This window comes from Porites lutea, chromosome 2, assembly GCF_958299795.1.
Source record: "Porites lutea chromosome 2, jaPorLute2.1, whole genome shotgun sequence".
NCBI classification, from domain to species: Eukaryota; Metazoa; Cnidaria; class Anthozoa; order Scleractinia; family Poritidae; genus Porites; species Porites lutea.
Window position 1 is genome coordinate 53,457,109 of NC_133202.1, and position 15,320 is coordinate 53,472,428.

A 15,320-nucleotide genomic window follows, 5' to 3' on the forward strand; every position below is an offset into this window, starting at 1 on the left:
TGAACGTTACAAGTCGTGCTCCCAACAAAACAAAAACGTATATAAAGGTCACCCTCCCTCTCTTTGCTCAGTGAAGAAAGAGCCAGGGAAGAAAAAGCGAAATTGTCAGTTGTTGGTAGATGTTTTTTTTGGCCAAAATTTCTTCTCGAGTAAGCATTTATATTTCCAAGACATTAGTTTCCAACTTAACCTCCACTGAAAACTAAATGTTTTTAGTGTTTTTTTTTTAGCAATGACTAAATGAATGACACTTTGTTGTTCTAAACATTACGCTAGCTAATAAAGTGGAACACTTACGTTTAACACTTATGGACAACGGCGTTGTCTTTTTGACGCGATAAATGGGCAGCTTGGCACACATAGAAGCCATTTCATCACTCAGGTCCGAGCGGTCAGTGACAGTCGAAACGACCTCGTATTCATTGTTCGTCTCATTTTTAGCTGTTGCCGTTGGGGCGCTCTTTTGGAAAGAGTAACAAGAATAAGATAAGCCTAAAACGCCTTTAGTAACCTTCACGCACAGGAGAAGTTCAGTGTATACTAAACGAAAGCAGTTCGCTTTAAACATTAACTTGCCCTGCTTTCGAATGTTTAATCGCCTGTATTAAAAAGCCCTTATTTTAAAGAAAAATTCCTGCAACTCGAAAACTCAGAAACTTGGTAAGGGGGAAAGTTGGTAAGGTGGTAGGACTTCCCGGCCATCCAAGAAGTTTATGAAAAATAAAAAAAGGTTTTCCAGGGTTGCTATGCTCGTTAAGTGGGGATTAACACAAGCTTGTCGAAATATTTTCAAAACTAATTGAAAACTTAATCATTGGCATTTTCGTAACGACATTCAAATTTACCACCTTAAACTTCAATTCTATTTCCTATTAAAACACCGTAGGGACGTAAATATCCCAATGAAAAAGAATCTCACTTGAATTACCTGGTCAAGTAACTTGACGAGGTCACTAGGCTTGGGCATATTTTCAGCGAATTCACTCAGAAAACAGGCTTTTGCAGCCGACAGTCGTTGCATGGTCAAGTTCTACAACAAAAGGAAAACATAAGCAATGTTGTTGTGATATCATGATTCAGAATAAAGTTTAAGGGAAACAATGAATAAAACGAACAGGTGTAAAGTCAGATTACAACACCGATATAGACAGATATTTGGCTGAGCGAGAGAGTACGTAAGCAATTATGCGAATAATTAAAATCGAGTTGAGAAACCTTTCAATCAAGATCATTAAATTTCACACCCACTTTGCCTTGACCAAAGTATTTTACCTTCTTAAAGTCGTAAACAACATCGACTTCTCCCGCGTTCCCAGAATCTGTCTTTGGGATGCGATAGGTTTCTGTTTGTTTCTCAGTGTCGATTTCAACTTCTTCTTCAAACTCTTTATCTCCATTCTTTACTTTTACCTTGTATTTGGACACGCTTTGCTGCAACATAAGAGAGACATCAGTTGGCCTTTGATTGTACAAAACCAAGTTTCTTGAATTTGTATAATTTTTCACATTGAATAATAACTTTTCCTCTCCTTTTTTGTACCAAATGTCTCGACATTTTTACGGAGAGTTCCACAAAATGCGGACTACACCAGGAATAACTGGCGTAAACTGAAAGCCAGTAAATGTATAACAGTTATATTTAAGTATTCCAATTAAAGGACACAACTTTAAATTGTACCTTTTTGTCTTCACATTTACATACAGACGCTGCAGATGTGGCAACAACAAAGACCGCAAAACACAGAAGGAACACCTTGAACTCCTGATGAAGGAAACAAATTTTAGAGATTAATCGCTTCTGCTTAAAAGCAAGCCAACAGCGCTCTCGGGATTATCGGTGACTGTATTATTTAGAAGTGGGTTGTTTCGTTGTTCTCGGTGCTAACAGCAAATCTCTTGAAGATATTGTCAAATAAATCTTACCATTTCTCTCTCGTAACAGAAAAGCGACAGTTCTTGTTCTTCTTGTGGCAGAGGAATTGTACCTTTCTCCACTGAGAATGAATGCAAACCTACGAGGGAACCTTTTTTATACCATCTGAAGGCTGTCGAATGTTTTCTCACTCTCAATTTGGTATTACAGATTATGATATTTTACACCTGAATTGGCCCGATTTTCCTATTGTTTCTGCTCTATTAGTGTAACATTTATGACCTCGTAGTAGCACTCCCTTCACTGCGCACACTCAACAACTATAACTTCTGATGGATAAGGTCCATGAAAATTTCCGAACTCACCCCACCCTAGTCTACATGGGCATCTGGAGCTGAGGAAAACCTCCTGGACCTGACAAAAATATCTGCGACAGTAAAAATTGGCTGGCGTTTTGAATTAAAACGACTTGCACACAGCCTAAGAAAGGCTACAGTGCACTTTTCGATGTGTCTATTTACGAAAGAACAGCACGCCCTACTTGTTTTAATTAATTTCACCAAACGTGACCTTGAGCCAGCCAGAATCCATGCACTGAGAATCTTTCTCAACTGAAATTGCAAAGAATGGAAACAAATCTTTAAGTGAACCATTTTTATAGCAAAGACTGTCGATTGTTTTGATGTTACGGATGTGTCATGGTTCCGATCGCACCTGAATTTGGAGTGATTTTCACTGTTTCAGCTTTTTTAATGTAATATTTATTACCTATTTCAAGTCCCTAATAACTCTACCCCACTCTGAATAGATTTTGAAAACTAACGGGACAACTGAACATCCGTTTTTGACCTTAAAATCTCTGATCTGCACTACCTTCAGCAATCGCCGTACTGCGCATATGCAGCAACAGATTAAATTAATCGGCCCCAAATCAAACACGGATTAGGGTTATTTAAGGATTGTTTGTGCAAAATATTTCGTAATTTTCTCGTGCAAGCTGTTGTTTTAGGAGAAATGCGCGCGTTTTGTACCCAAAAGGATGCGGGACTTGCACAGATCCTGGTAAAAGTTTTACCTTTTAAATTATAAGTTGCCTATCTATTTTTCTAGTGACGGGTTACCTGTGTTGATATATCGGTTTTAAAATCACTAAACATGACCTTAAGACCTAGAATCAGCACTTCCTTTAGCAATCACACTGTTGCGCATATGCTAAAACTGTTGACGACAGATTAAATAATTTAGCAGCTCAAAATCACGTGGAGATCAACGTCAGTTCAGGCATAGTCCGCAAATAGTCTCCAATCAAGTTGAGAACACTTAGCTTTTGTGGGACATCTCACATATCAGCTAGCTTTCAGGTATTACACACAAAATGAAAATTTAAAGTAACTAGAATTGACATCATTGAGATTTACAATAGTAAACTTGAAAAGTCTAATTTTCTAATGCTATTTTAAAAAAACCTTGAAAGATCGAATAGTGCTGTGTGAGTTGGGTATTAATTGAATTCTAGAGTTTTGGCGCCGTCGTTAACTTTTTCAACTTTGCAGTGGCATTTTTAAGGCAAAAATGTCTCTGAGCAGTAGTTAAAGTTACGAATGATAAATGCGAGGTAAAGACACTTCTTGTTTCAAAAAGAAAAATAAAAAGAAAAGAAATGAAAATCCGAGAGCTTCGCGCCTCTGGCTAACTCGCGCAATTTGCATCGCTTTCAAGAGGAAATGAAATTCAAGAGTGTATTTGAAAGTATTGTATAACATTATGATCCACAATAGAATATGAATGTTAAACGTGACGTTTTCAAAATGCTAAAACTAAATGAAGTGTGAAAAATAAGTACAATTTTCTAAAATTTAGTGTTGCACAAAGTGTAAAGGAGATGTTTCTATCACTTTAGATTAAAATATTTTTCAGGTAAGGGTGACAATTTTTTCCTCCCCACTCAATGAACCTTAAAAAATTTGCCAAAAATAATTTTTGAAGCGCTTAGCAGCCATCACTTACTTCCCGGTTTTATTTATAATTCTGTTACAGCCGCCCGCTGCCGTTTTATCTCATCTAAAAATTCTGCGTAGGACGAGAGGATAAACTGTTGTTCACCCGTCCCAGGATAGAATCCTATATTTTTTCACATGTAGACTGATACCGTGAACGTAATGTTGTTCTAATAAAGTCATTTTTTTTCTTTCCATGGAAATATTTTTAACCATAACCAAAAGTAAGAATATTTAGCAAGATTCTTAGCCAAATGGTTAATTTATGGGTCAATCTGTTATTGGTTGGTAAACGTCACAGGACGAAATCTTTTTTTTTGCATGTGAAACTGGGAAACCCCCATTACGTAAAAGCTTTTCTTGAGTCCACTAAAAATATCTCAAGCCGAAAGAGATTGCTTATTGGCCCTTTTCGATCGAACTGTTCGGGAAACCACGGAGGTTCCCCTCTTACGGATATTGGAAAGATTAAGAGTCACACACGTTATCGTGACTAGGTTTTTACCGGTTTACAAACACACACATAAAAGCGGGGCTCTGTCTAAAGCAAAACATTACCAGCCAAGAGGGAGACCAGCTGCAGTGTCGGCTGGGATGTAACAGAATACTCTTTTGTCTGTGTGTAGTGAAGAACCTGTCCAAACTTGAAGTTGAAAATATCCTATATATATGTTATTAGAAAAAGGTAAAAAATACTAGAACCTTTATTTTTGCCACCCCCCCCCCCCCCCCGATCATCCCTGTCACTTGAAATATGAAGTAGCACTTAAGGATTCAAATACGCTCTTAAATTTCATTTCCTCATGATAGCGATGTAAATTGCATGAGTTAGCTAGAGGCTCGAAGTTCTCAGGTTTTTCTTTTTCTTTTTTTTTTCTTTTGGAAACAATAAGTGTCGGGGGGGGGGGGGGGTGGCAAAAATAAAGGTTCTAGTATTTTTTACCTTTTTCTAATAACATATATATAGGATATTTTCAACTTCAAGTTTGGACAGGTTCTTCACTACACACAGACAAAAGAGTATTCTGTTACATCCCAGCCGACACTGCAGCTGGTCTCCCTCTTGGCTGGTAATGTTTTGCTTTAGACAGAGCCCCGCTTTTATGTGTGTGTTTGTAAACCGGTAAAAACCTAGTCACGATAACGTGTGTGACTCTTAATCTTTCCAATATCCGTAAGAGGGGAACCTCCGTGGTTTCCCGAACAGTTCGATCGAAAAGGGCCAATAAGCAATCTCTTTCGGCTTGAGATATTTTTAGTGGACTCAAGAAAAGCTTTTACGTAATGGGGGTTTCCCAGTTTCACATGCAAAAAAAAAGATTTCGTCCTGTGACGTTTACCAACCAATAACAGATTGACCCATAAATTAACCATTTGGCTAAGAATCTTGCTAAATATTCTTACTTTTGGTTATGGTTAAAAATATTTCCATGGAAAGAAAAAAAATGACTTTATTAGAACAACATTACGTTCACGGTATCAGTCTACATGTGAAAAAATATAGGATTCTATCCTGGGACGGGTGAACAACAGTTTATCCTCTCGTCCTACGCAGAATTTTTAGATGAGATAAAACGGCAGCGGGCGGCTGTAACAGAATTATAAATAAAACCGGGAAGTAAGTGATGGCTGCTAAGCGCTTCAAAAATTATTTTTGGCAAATTTTTTAAGGTTCATTGAGTGGGGAGGAAAAAATTGTCACCCTTACCTGAAAAATATTTTAATCTAAAGTGATAGAAACATCTCCTTTACACTTTGTGCAACACTAAATTTTAGAAAATTGTACTTATTTTTCACACTTCATTTAGTTTTAGCATTTTGAAAACGTCACGTTTAACATTCATATTCTATTGTGGATCATAATGTTATACAATACTTTCAAATACACTCTTGAATTTCATTTCCTCTTGAAAGCGATGCAAATTGCGCGAGTTAGCCAGAGGCGCGAAGCTCTCGGATTTTCATTTCTTTTCTTTTTATTTTTCTTTTTGAAACAAGAAGTGTCTTTACCTCGCATTTATCATTCGTAACTTTAACTACTGCTCAGAGACATTTTTGCCTTAAAAATGCCACTGCAAAGTTGAAAAAGTTAACGACGGCGCCAAAACTCTAGAATTCAATTAATACCCAACTCACACAGCACTATTCGATCTTTCAAGGTTTTTTTAAAATAGCATTAGAAAATTAGACTTTTCAAGTTTACTATTGTAAATCTCAATGATGTCAATTCTAGTTACTTTAAATTTTCATTTTGTGTGTAATACCTGAAAGCTAGCTGATATGTGAGATGTCCCACAAAAGCTAAGTGTTCTCAACTTGATTGGAGACTATTTGCGGACTATGCCTGAACTGACGTTGATCTCCACGTGATTTTGAGCTGCTAAATTATTTAATCTGTCGTCAACAGTTTTAGCATATGCGCAACAGTGTGATTGCTAAAGGAAGTGCTGATTCTAGGTCTTAAGGTCATGTTTAGTGATTTTAAAACCGATATATCAACACAGGTAACCCGTCACTAGAAAAATAGATAGGCAACTTATAATTTAAAAGGTAAAACTTTTACCAGGATCTGTGCAAGTCCCGCATCCTTTTGGGTACAAAACGCGCGCATTTCTCCTAAAACAACAGCTTGCACGAGAAAATTACGAAATATTTTGCACAAACAATCCTTAAATAACCCTAATCCGTGTTTGATTTGGGGCCGATTAATTTAATCTGTTGCTGCATATGCGCAGTACGGCGATTGCTGAAGGTAGTGCAGATCAGAGATTTTAAGGTCAAAAACGGATGTTCAGTTGTCCCGTTAGTTTTCAAAATCTATTCAGAGTGGGGTAGAGTTATTAGGGACTTGAAATAGGTAATAAATATTACATTAAAAAAGCTGAAACAGTGAAAATCACTCCAAATTCAGGTGCGATCGGAACCATGACACATCCGTAACATCAAAACAATCGACAGTCTTTGCTATAAAAATGGTTCACTTAAAGATTTGTTTCCATTCTTTGCAATTTCAGTTGAGAAAGATTCTCAGTGCATGGATTCTGGCTGGCTCAAGGTCACGTTTGGTGAAATTAATTAAAACAAGTAGGGCGTGCTGTTCTTTCGTAAATAGACACATCGAAAAGTGCACTGTAGCCTTTCTTAGGCTGTGTGCAAGTCGTTTTAATTCAAAACGCCAGCCAATTTTTACTGTCGCAGATATTTTTGTCAGGTCCAGGAGGTTTTCCTCAGCTCCAGATGCCCATGTAGACTAGGGTGGGGTGAGTTCGGAAATTTTCATGGACCTTATCCATCAGAAGTTATAGTTGTTGAGTGTGCGCAGTGAAGGGAGTGCTACTACGAGGTCATAAATGTTACACTAATAGAGCAGAAACAATAGGAAAATCGGGCCAATTCAGGTGTAAAATATCATAATCTGTAATACCAAATTGAGAGTGAGAAAACATTCGACAGCCTTCAGATGGTATAAAAAAGGTTCCCTCGTAGGTTTGCATTCATTCTCAGTGGAGAAAGGTACAATTCCTCTGCCACAAGAAGAACAAGAACTGTCGCTTTTCTGTTACGAGAGAGAAATGGTAAGATTTATTTGACAATATCTTCAAGAGATTTGCTGTTAGCACCGAGAACAACGAAACAACCCACTTCTAAATAATACAGTCACCGATAATCCCGAGAGCGCTGTTGGCTTGCTTTTAAGCAGAAGCGATTAATCTCTAAAATTTGTTTCCTTCATCAGGAGTTCAAGGTGTTCCTTCTGTGTTTTGCGGTCTTTGTTGTTGCCACATCTGCAGCGTCTGTATGTAAATGTGAAGACAAAAAGGTACAATTTAAAGTTGTGTCCTTTAATTGGAATACTTAAATATAACTGTTATACATTTACTGGCTTTCAGTTTACGCCAGTTATTCCTGGTGTAGTCCGCATTTTGTGGAACTCTCCGTAAAAATGTCGAGACATTTGGTACAAAAAAGGAGAGGAAAAGTTATTATTCAATGTGAAAAATTATACAAATTCAAGAAACTTGGTTTTGTACAATCAAAGGCCAACTGATGTCTCTCTTATGTTGCAGCAAAGCGTGTCCAAATACAAGGTAAAAGTAAAGAATGGAGATAAAGAGTTTGAAGAAGAAGTTGAAATCGACACTGAGAAACAAACAGAAACCTATCGCATCCCAAAGACAGATTCTGGGAACGCGGGAGAAGTCGATGTTGTTTACGACTTTAAGAAGGTAAAATACTTTGGTCAAGGCAAAGTGGGTGTGAAATTTAATGATCTTGATTGAAAAGTTTCTCAACTCGATTTTAATTATTCGCATAATTGCTTACGTACTCTCTCGCTCAGCCAAATATCTGTCTATATCGGTGTTGTAATCTGACTTTACACCTGTTCGTTTTATTCATTGTTTCCCTTAAACTTTATTCTGAATCATGATATCACAACAACATTGCTTATGTTTTCCTTTTGTTGTAGAACTTGACCATGCAACGACTGTCGGCTGCAAAAGCCTGTTTTCTGAGTGAATTCGCTGAAAATATGCCCAAGCCTAGTGACCTCGTCAAGTTACTTGACCAGGTAATTCAAGTGAGATTCTTTTTCATTGGGATATTTACGTCCCTACGGTGTTTTAATAGGAAATAGAATTGAAGTTTAAGGTGGTAAATTTGAATGTCGTTACGTAAATGCCAATGATTAAGTTTTCAATTAGGTTTGAAAATATTTCGACAAGCTTGTGTTAATCCCCACTTAACGAGCATAGCAACCCTGGAAAACCTTTTTTTATTTTTCATAAACTTCTTGGATGGCCGGGAAGTCCTACCACCTTACCAACTTTCCCCCTTACCAAGTTTCTGAGTTTTCGTGTTGCAGGAATTTTTCTTTAAAATAAGGGCTTTTTAATACAGGCAATTAAACCTTCGAAAGCAGGGCAAGTTAATGTTTAAAGCGAACTGCTTTCGTTTAGTATACACTGAACTTCTCCTGTGCGTGAAGGTTACTAAAGGCGTTTTAGGCTTATCTTATTCTTGTTACTCTTTCCAAAAGAGCGCCCCAACGGCAACAGCTAAAAATGAGACGAACAATGAATACGAGGTCGTTTCGACTGTCACTGACCGCTCGGACCTGAGTGATGAAATGGCTTCTATGTGTGCCAAGCTGCCCATTTATCGCGTCAAAAAGACAACGCCGTTGTCCATAAGTGTTAAACGTAAGTGTTCCACTTTATTAGCTAGCGTAATGTTTAGAACAACAAAGTGTCATTCATTTAGTCATTGCTAAAAAAAAAAAACACTAAAAACATTTAGTTTTCAGTGGAGGTTAAGTTGGAAACTAATGTCTTGGAAATATAAATGCTAACTCGAGAAGAAATTTTGGCCAAAAAAAACATCTACCAACAACTGACAATTTCGCTTTTTCTTCCCTGGCTCTTTCTTCACTGAGCAAAGAGAGGGAGGGTGACCTTTATATACGTTTTTGTTTTGTTGGGAGCACGACTTGTAACGTTCAACCCACTCGTAGGCCCGCCATTAATGTCAGTGTTGGATATAAGTCCCTGAGTCAGTCAATGAAAATCACTTTCAAATCGAAGAAATTTAGAGGAAATGCATGGTGTGGATTGCACATGCGTCAATGCACGTGTTATTCGGGCTATGTGGATAACAGCCGCCGAGATCTGCATAATTCTTCATATCATACGAAAGCCGAGTTCAATAATTGTTTTAATATTCATTCAAAGATTTTAAGTTCTTAACAACCTTACCTCCTCATAAACTTTTTTAAAGATATTTGCCTGTTTCGCGGCATAGTTTTAGAATCTGACCAGATGTTCAGTTTTCCTTGCAGATACTCCTCAAAAAGTAGATTACATCCATCGAGCAATACTTTTTGCGTATTCTTGCATTTTTTCCGTTCAGTCGGCTGTGTCGTCTTCGGATAGCCATGAGCTCTTTCGCCATTTCTTGAGTTCACTCATGCCAAGCATCGCTCGCTTCTTCCAAATTTTGTCAGCGCCAATTGGTTATGAATAATTAACCTGGGGGTTTAAAACCAATCAGAAACGGCTAAATGTTTTGAATAAATATTAAATTTGTTCATGTTTGACAGATTTATGACGAATTTCAAGAGCTCAAAGTTACGTACTTGTTTAACCAGAGTAAATAACTTTGAAAAAAACTTCTAAGTTAAAAACTTCGAAGATCGGGGAATTCTTGATATGTTTCGTGACTCACAGAAAAATCTCCTTCCTTTTCATTTTGACATTGTTTGTTTTGTTACGTATGACACTTGCGAATTATGTTGCACGTGAATAACTTTACTCCGTAAAGCCTTTTTCGTGTTTTAAACTTTCTACTTTTATAACACTTTCAATTTATTTATTTTTATTGAAAGTGTCCTTGTAATAAAGGTTTACTTGCTTTTATCCACTTACTCATATTGCAGGTGTGAAGCGTTGCGTCGTTTACTGCTACTGGAGATGCTATTATTGCCGTAGGTGTTACTACTGTTCGTGGTACGTTTGTTGTCGACGGACATGTGTCCTAGTCTGCTAAAAAAGAATGAGAGCTGGCGCAGAGCTACTGAACATGCCTGTGCAGTGATTACCGCACTAGATCGACTTTATAACTCGAAGTGATCCTAGGACACATGGTAGTACATCCAGTTGCTACATCTATGATTTTACACTAGTTGATAGAAATAAGGAGATGTTATTGTCAATTTAAGCGTTAAATAAAAACAATCAGTTTGGTTTTGGAAGAAAGTAAGGTCAACTAGATTTAAGGCTTTTTTTATCATAAATGTCTGAGGTGTCAGTATGAATCTAGAATACTTAAACTCGCAACTGGTGCAATTTAACAAACAGTAATAACAAAGCAAATAAAGTCAATTGAACTGTTAAGTCTGGTGTGTGTGTTTTCACTTTTGCCCAAGGGGCTCAGAATGGAACTGCCAACCCCGGTTTTGTAGTTTGATCTTACAAATTAAAAAGTAGTTTGAACTGAGACGTAATTGTGATTTGAACACCTGTGTCACGTTGTAAGTGTCTCAATATGAGAGGAAACCATTGAAAACTTACAGCAGGGTTTCTAGCAAAACGCTCACGCCGCCGAACGAAGAATGACACAGCCGTTTAGTGATTAGCTTTTGGCCGAAACTAAGTGAATCAAGTTTCATTTCATTTCGCCCTCAAGTGGAGCTTGATTTACTCAGTTCCCAACCCTGATCACTTAACTTCCGTCTTTTGTCGTTCTGCAAATACCCCGGCCATGTTGAATACGGAACGAGATCTTGGATAACGTCTGATAACCCTGCTGTAACCAAATATGGTGAATGAGCTAGTCATAGAGTAAGCTAGAGTAAAAACGTTTTCTTTTTCTCGCAGAGGCCGGAAAAGAATGGCGGCCGGCGAAAGGACAGACTGTTCTCGTCAAAATTACTAAAAGAAAACTGAATAACTGGACTATTACAGCAAACACTTAGAAAGTCATATACCGTAATTACTCGAATAGCGCTCCCCTCAACGGGCCTGTTTCACTGTACGGCGCATGTTTAATGTGACAATAGCTTAATGCTTTTAAATCAATCGGAAAAGAATTTACATCATTCAAGTTTATTTTCGCGACGCGCGAGTCTTTCGGACGATTAGTTCGATATTATATAGCCCAGGCATTTTATCGCCAAAAGTCGGTCAACCTGCCACTAATTGCAAAAGAGGGTTTTTTAACGGTTTTTGGTCCAGGAACGTGTCCTCTATAACATATCAAATCAAATCAAATCAAAATCCGAGTAGGGGAAATTGACGAAAAACGAGTTTTTGAGAGGCCTATACTGCGCAGCATGGAAACGAGGTTGCATGTACTGTCTGTTGTGTTGCTCGAGTTTGAAGCCACGTGCAACATGGGCTAGTAAAGATTGAGAGAATTTATTGTGTTTTCCTCCTAGGTAAGTGCATTTACGTAACCATTAAATAAAATAACTGTTCTTTATAAGATTCTTAAATCAGGAAAAAAAAAACACGTAAAACCTGTAGAAAATGTCCACGATTGCTATAGCTAACTATCTCGGCGAAGCATTTAGCGAGGAATTAAGTCTTCTTAACCCACAAGCGAATTTAGAACTTTTAAAAGGATAATTTTATACCGAAAGTAAAAGTAATGTTATGTTCTAAGATTATATAATTCAAGAAAAAATTATTTGACTTAAATGTCTTGAGAAGAGACTTCCAAAATGAATCATTCACCTCGGCGAAAAACCTGTTTTTCACTCATTGCTTTGCGCTTACTTTTTTGTCACGAAACTTGACTCATTACTGAAAACAGTATGCTGCCCAGTATCCGGACACTTCAGTTTAGTATTGCAATAACTTTCTTTTGCTAGACGCAAGAGCTCTGAAATTTGGCCCAGAGAAAATCTCTTTAGTCCTTTATATGACGAAAGACAGTTTACCTTTTTTGCCTTTGTTTCCATCGCGAAATTAATATTTTTGCAGAGCTCCTATGTTGCCCAGTATCCGGCCACAACAATAACAACGTAATTTTACATAAATTTCGACAGGCAAGCGACTTAAAAGCTTCTCTCGCACTTGCAAAGTAGTCTGGCAATGGATGACAAAAATATAACCTAGCATCGTGAAATAAAACATAACAAATTGCTGGGGTATGGTGAGGAACGCGAGCGGCTGTTAAATGGTATAATTCTTACTTCCTTGTCCAGGAGCTTTTTCACTGATTTAAGGAAGACATCCGTGGACATGCCGAAGCCGCGGTTTGCTAGCTCAATTAGCCAATCTGCAAACGACTTTATTTCTTCATTTTTTATTAAAGAAAAAAAGCTTGGGGAAGGAACCTCAATCCGAAGGGTCAAAGGTCCCCCTCCTGGAAAGGTAAAAGGTTTACCACGCGACCATTATTAAGGTGGCCCGAACCTATTTGTATGCGCGTTAGTTATGTTTTTGAATCGCGTTTTTCAGCGGAAAGATTTAACCGATTTCTATGATTTTTGGCATACTTAGGTCGAACTTAAAGAAACTGTTATTTTTTGTCTTGTAGATATAAAAACGTTTGAGTTATCGGAATATGTTTAAAACCGCATTTTTGCAAAAAAATATCAATAACTTGGAAACCCTATATTTAAGACAGATTTTTCTCTAACTTAGCAAATAAGCCTCAGAGCTGCTCTTGTTTCATATCTGCAAGTTTGAAGTCAATCGTGACCATAGAACTCGGTGCACAAAATCAAATAATAAACTTGTAATCCACAAATCGGTTAACTGGGAGGTTTTAGTGTGGGGCTGGGTGACTTTGGAGAAAAAATAATATGCAAGTACAGTGCAAGAATGAAGTAACATCTATAATCTTACATCCAGTTAATAGTCTCATTTGTACACCTAATAAATAGAAATCACCTTTGACCACAGTAGATAAGGAGTGGAAAACAAATTCTTCCCGAGCAAAATCCCCTTTGTGCCCACCTACACCACCATTATTTTATAACTTTATGCTATAAAGGTCGTAAAGACACGATAGTCCCCGGTGGCAGCCAATTTACTCGTTATAACTTCTCGGTGTCTCTCTGTCTAAAAGAAAGGCCAAAATAAAACTCAGGCTGGATTTTTTGTGTGTGGCTCGCTACAATTCTATCTGGTAGCGTGTAAACCAGCCTTTTTACACCATCTCTGAGGTAAAGAATTATCTACAATCAACTCTTTGCCTATTAATCGGATCATAATATTTTGTCAGAGCACTAATCTGATTTCCGTGCGCTTCATTTAACGGTTACAGCCTTATTGGAGGCAACCGATAGTTGGGCCTATGATATTGATATAGGTAATGTTAACGCTGTTATTTTTCTTGACCATAAGAAAGCGTTTCGTACTCAGAAATGCACTGTCAATTGTTCCTTTTTAGAATTTTGCACCCTCAAGTGTTGTATTCCCCAGGGAACAATATTAGGGCCTCTACTATTTTTGCTATATTTTAATGATTTGCCCAATTGTCTGTCTCACTCTGAGCCAAGAATGTATGCAGATGATACCCATCTGACTTATTCGAATGGTAATATCCACTCCATTCAGTCTTCCCTGAACGAAGACTTGCTCAACATAAATCGCTGGCTTACCGCAAATAAATAAACGCTAAATATGACTAAAACTGAGTTCATGTTAATCGGTTCGAGGCAAAAGCTTAATAATCTACCTCTCTGCCTTTCTTGAATATAAATAACGTTCCTATCAAACATTCTTAATGCTCTAAGTCTCTTGGCTTGCTTATTGACGAAAATCTTACATGAGACAACCATGTTGAAGCTTTATCTAAGAAAATTGCATCTGGTATTGGAGCTATAAAACGCATCAATCATTGTTTTCCCCCTACCGCCTTGCGTGATGTATATTATGGCCTTGTCCAATCACACTGACTATTGCAGCGTGGTATGGGGTAGCTGTGGTAAAACTTTGAATGATAAATTACAGCGGCTTCAGAACCGTGCGGCATGCGTTCTCACAAACTCCAATTATGATGCAGATGCGAGTATCCTTTGAAATGTCTTGGGGTGGCAAAACCTTGAAACTCAGCGGCAAATTCATAAGGCTGTGATGGTGTTGAAGTCTTTGAATTGCCTTGCACTTGATTACATGTCTTCAAAATTCATACTACGCAGCGATTTCTTTAATTCCTACAGCCTTGGAGATTCTGAGAAATAAGCTTGCTGTTCCCTTGCCACGAACCAGTAATTACTGTTATTAATTCAATAGTTTGTAACTTTTTTAGGATATTGTATATTCATTTAGCCTGATGTTTTTACCGTGTATAAATAAAAGCAATGATGATGATGATGAAATATCGCAGAAAACGAGTGTGATATCTATATGTTTGGCTGTAGGGGACATACAATTTAAGGTGTCTAAAATACGGCAAGGAAAAGTGCGCCCACCATACACAACATGACAAGCCCAGTGCAGTTTACCCGCTAGCCATTGCAGTTGAGTTTTTGTGGCGCGACGCTTGGTTTGTAAGCAACAAAGAATGGCCTGGAGATCTGTTAATTTATCCTGCAGTAGGGTCATGGTACTAGAAATGGTATCCAGCTGAACAACGAGGAAGACGGGTCGCTGGGTAGTGGGGACCAATTTTTGCTTACTGATCGTGAACCATAAATCTTGGAGGAGCGTCACAAGAATATTATACGCCCGTTCGCAGTCTGCCCGAGTGGCCCCAACCACAAGAAAGTCGTCAAGATACACAACAATGTTAGGGAAACCTCTCTTGGCCATCATGCGCCGCACTGCTTGAGTGATGCGGTGGAAAATTTCCGGCGAACTTTTGTCCCCAAATGGACAGCGAGTGTCATAGAAAAACGTGTCGTAGTCGTCCCCCATAAAACGCCGTTTGCCTGGCAATTTGTAGGACGAATGGGGATGGAACGGTAAGCATGCTTGAGATCTTTTTTTTGCCATTATGTA

General features: G+C 38.0%; 2 protein-coding genes across 2 annotated transcripts in view; one reads left to right on the plus strand and one right to left on the minus strand.

Moving 5' to 3' along the window:
- LOC140927198 (uncharacterized) overlaps positions 1–2,080 on the minus strand; it is a 3,578-nt gene extending 1,498 nt beyond the window's left edge. Inside the window, exons 1-5 of the mRNA XM_073376841.1 lie at positions 1,924–2,080; positions 1,679–1,762; positions 1,273–1,431; positions 929–1,030; positions 298–460 (exon numbers count right to left, since the gene is read on the minus strand). Of these exons, the coding sequence (XP_073232942.1) occupies positions 298–460; positions 929–1,030; positions 1,273–1,431; positions 1,679–1,762; positions 1,924–1,926 (511 nt within the window). The 5' untranslated portion in view covers positions 1,927–2,080. The remainder of the gene's footprint in view (positions 1–297; positions 461–928; positions 1,031–1,272; positions 1,432–1,678; positions 1,763–1,923) is intronic.
- A 5,208-nt stretch (positions 2,081–7,288) lies between these two features.
- LOC140929021 (uncharacterized) lies at positions 7,289–10,760 on the plus strand. Its single transcript, XM_073378839.1, has 6 exons — positions 7,289–7,445; positions 7,607–7,690; positions 7,938–8,096; positions 8,339–8,440; positions 8,909–9,071; positions 10,304–10,760. The coding sequence occupies exons 1-6, from the start codon at positions 7,443–7,445 to the stop codon at positions 10,411–10,413; spliced, it is 621 nt and encodes a 206-aa protein (XP_073234940.1). The 5' UTR covers positions 7,289–7,442; the 3' UTR covers positions 10,414–10,760.
- Positions 10,761–15,320: the final 4,560 nt, after the last annotated feature.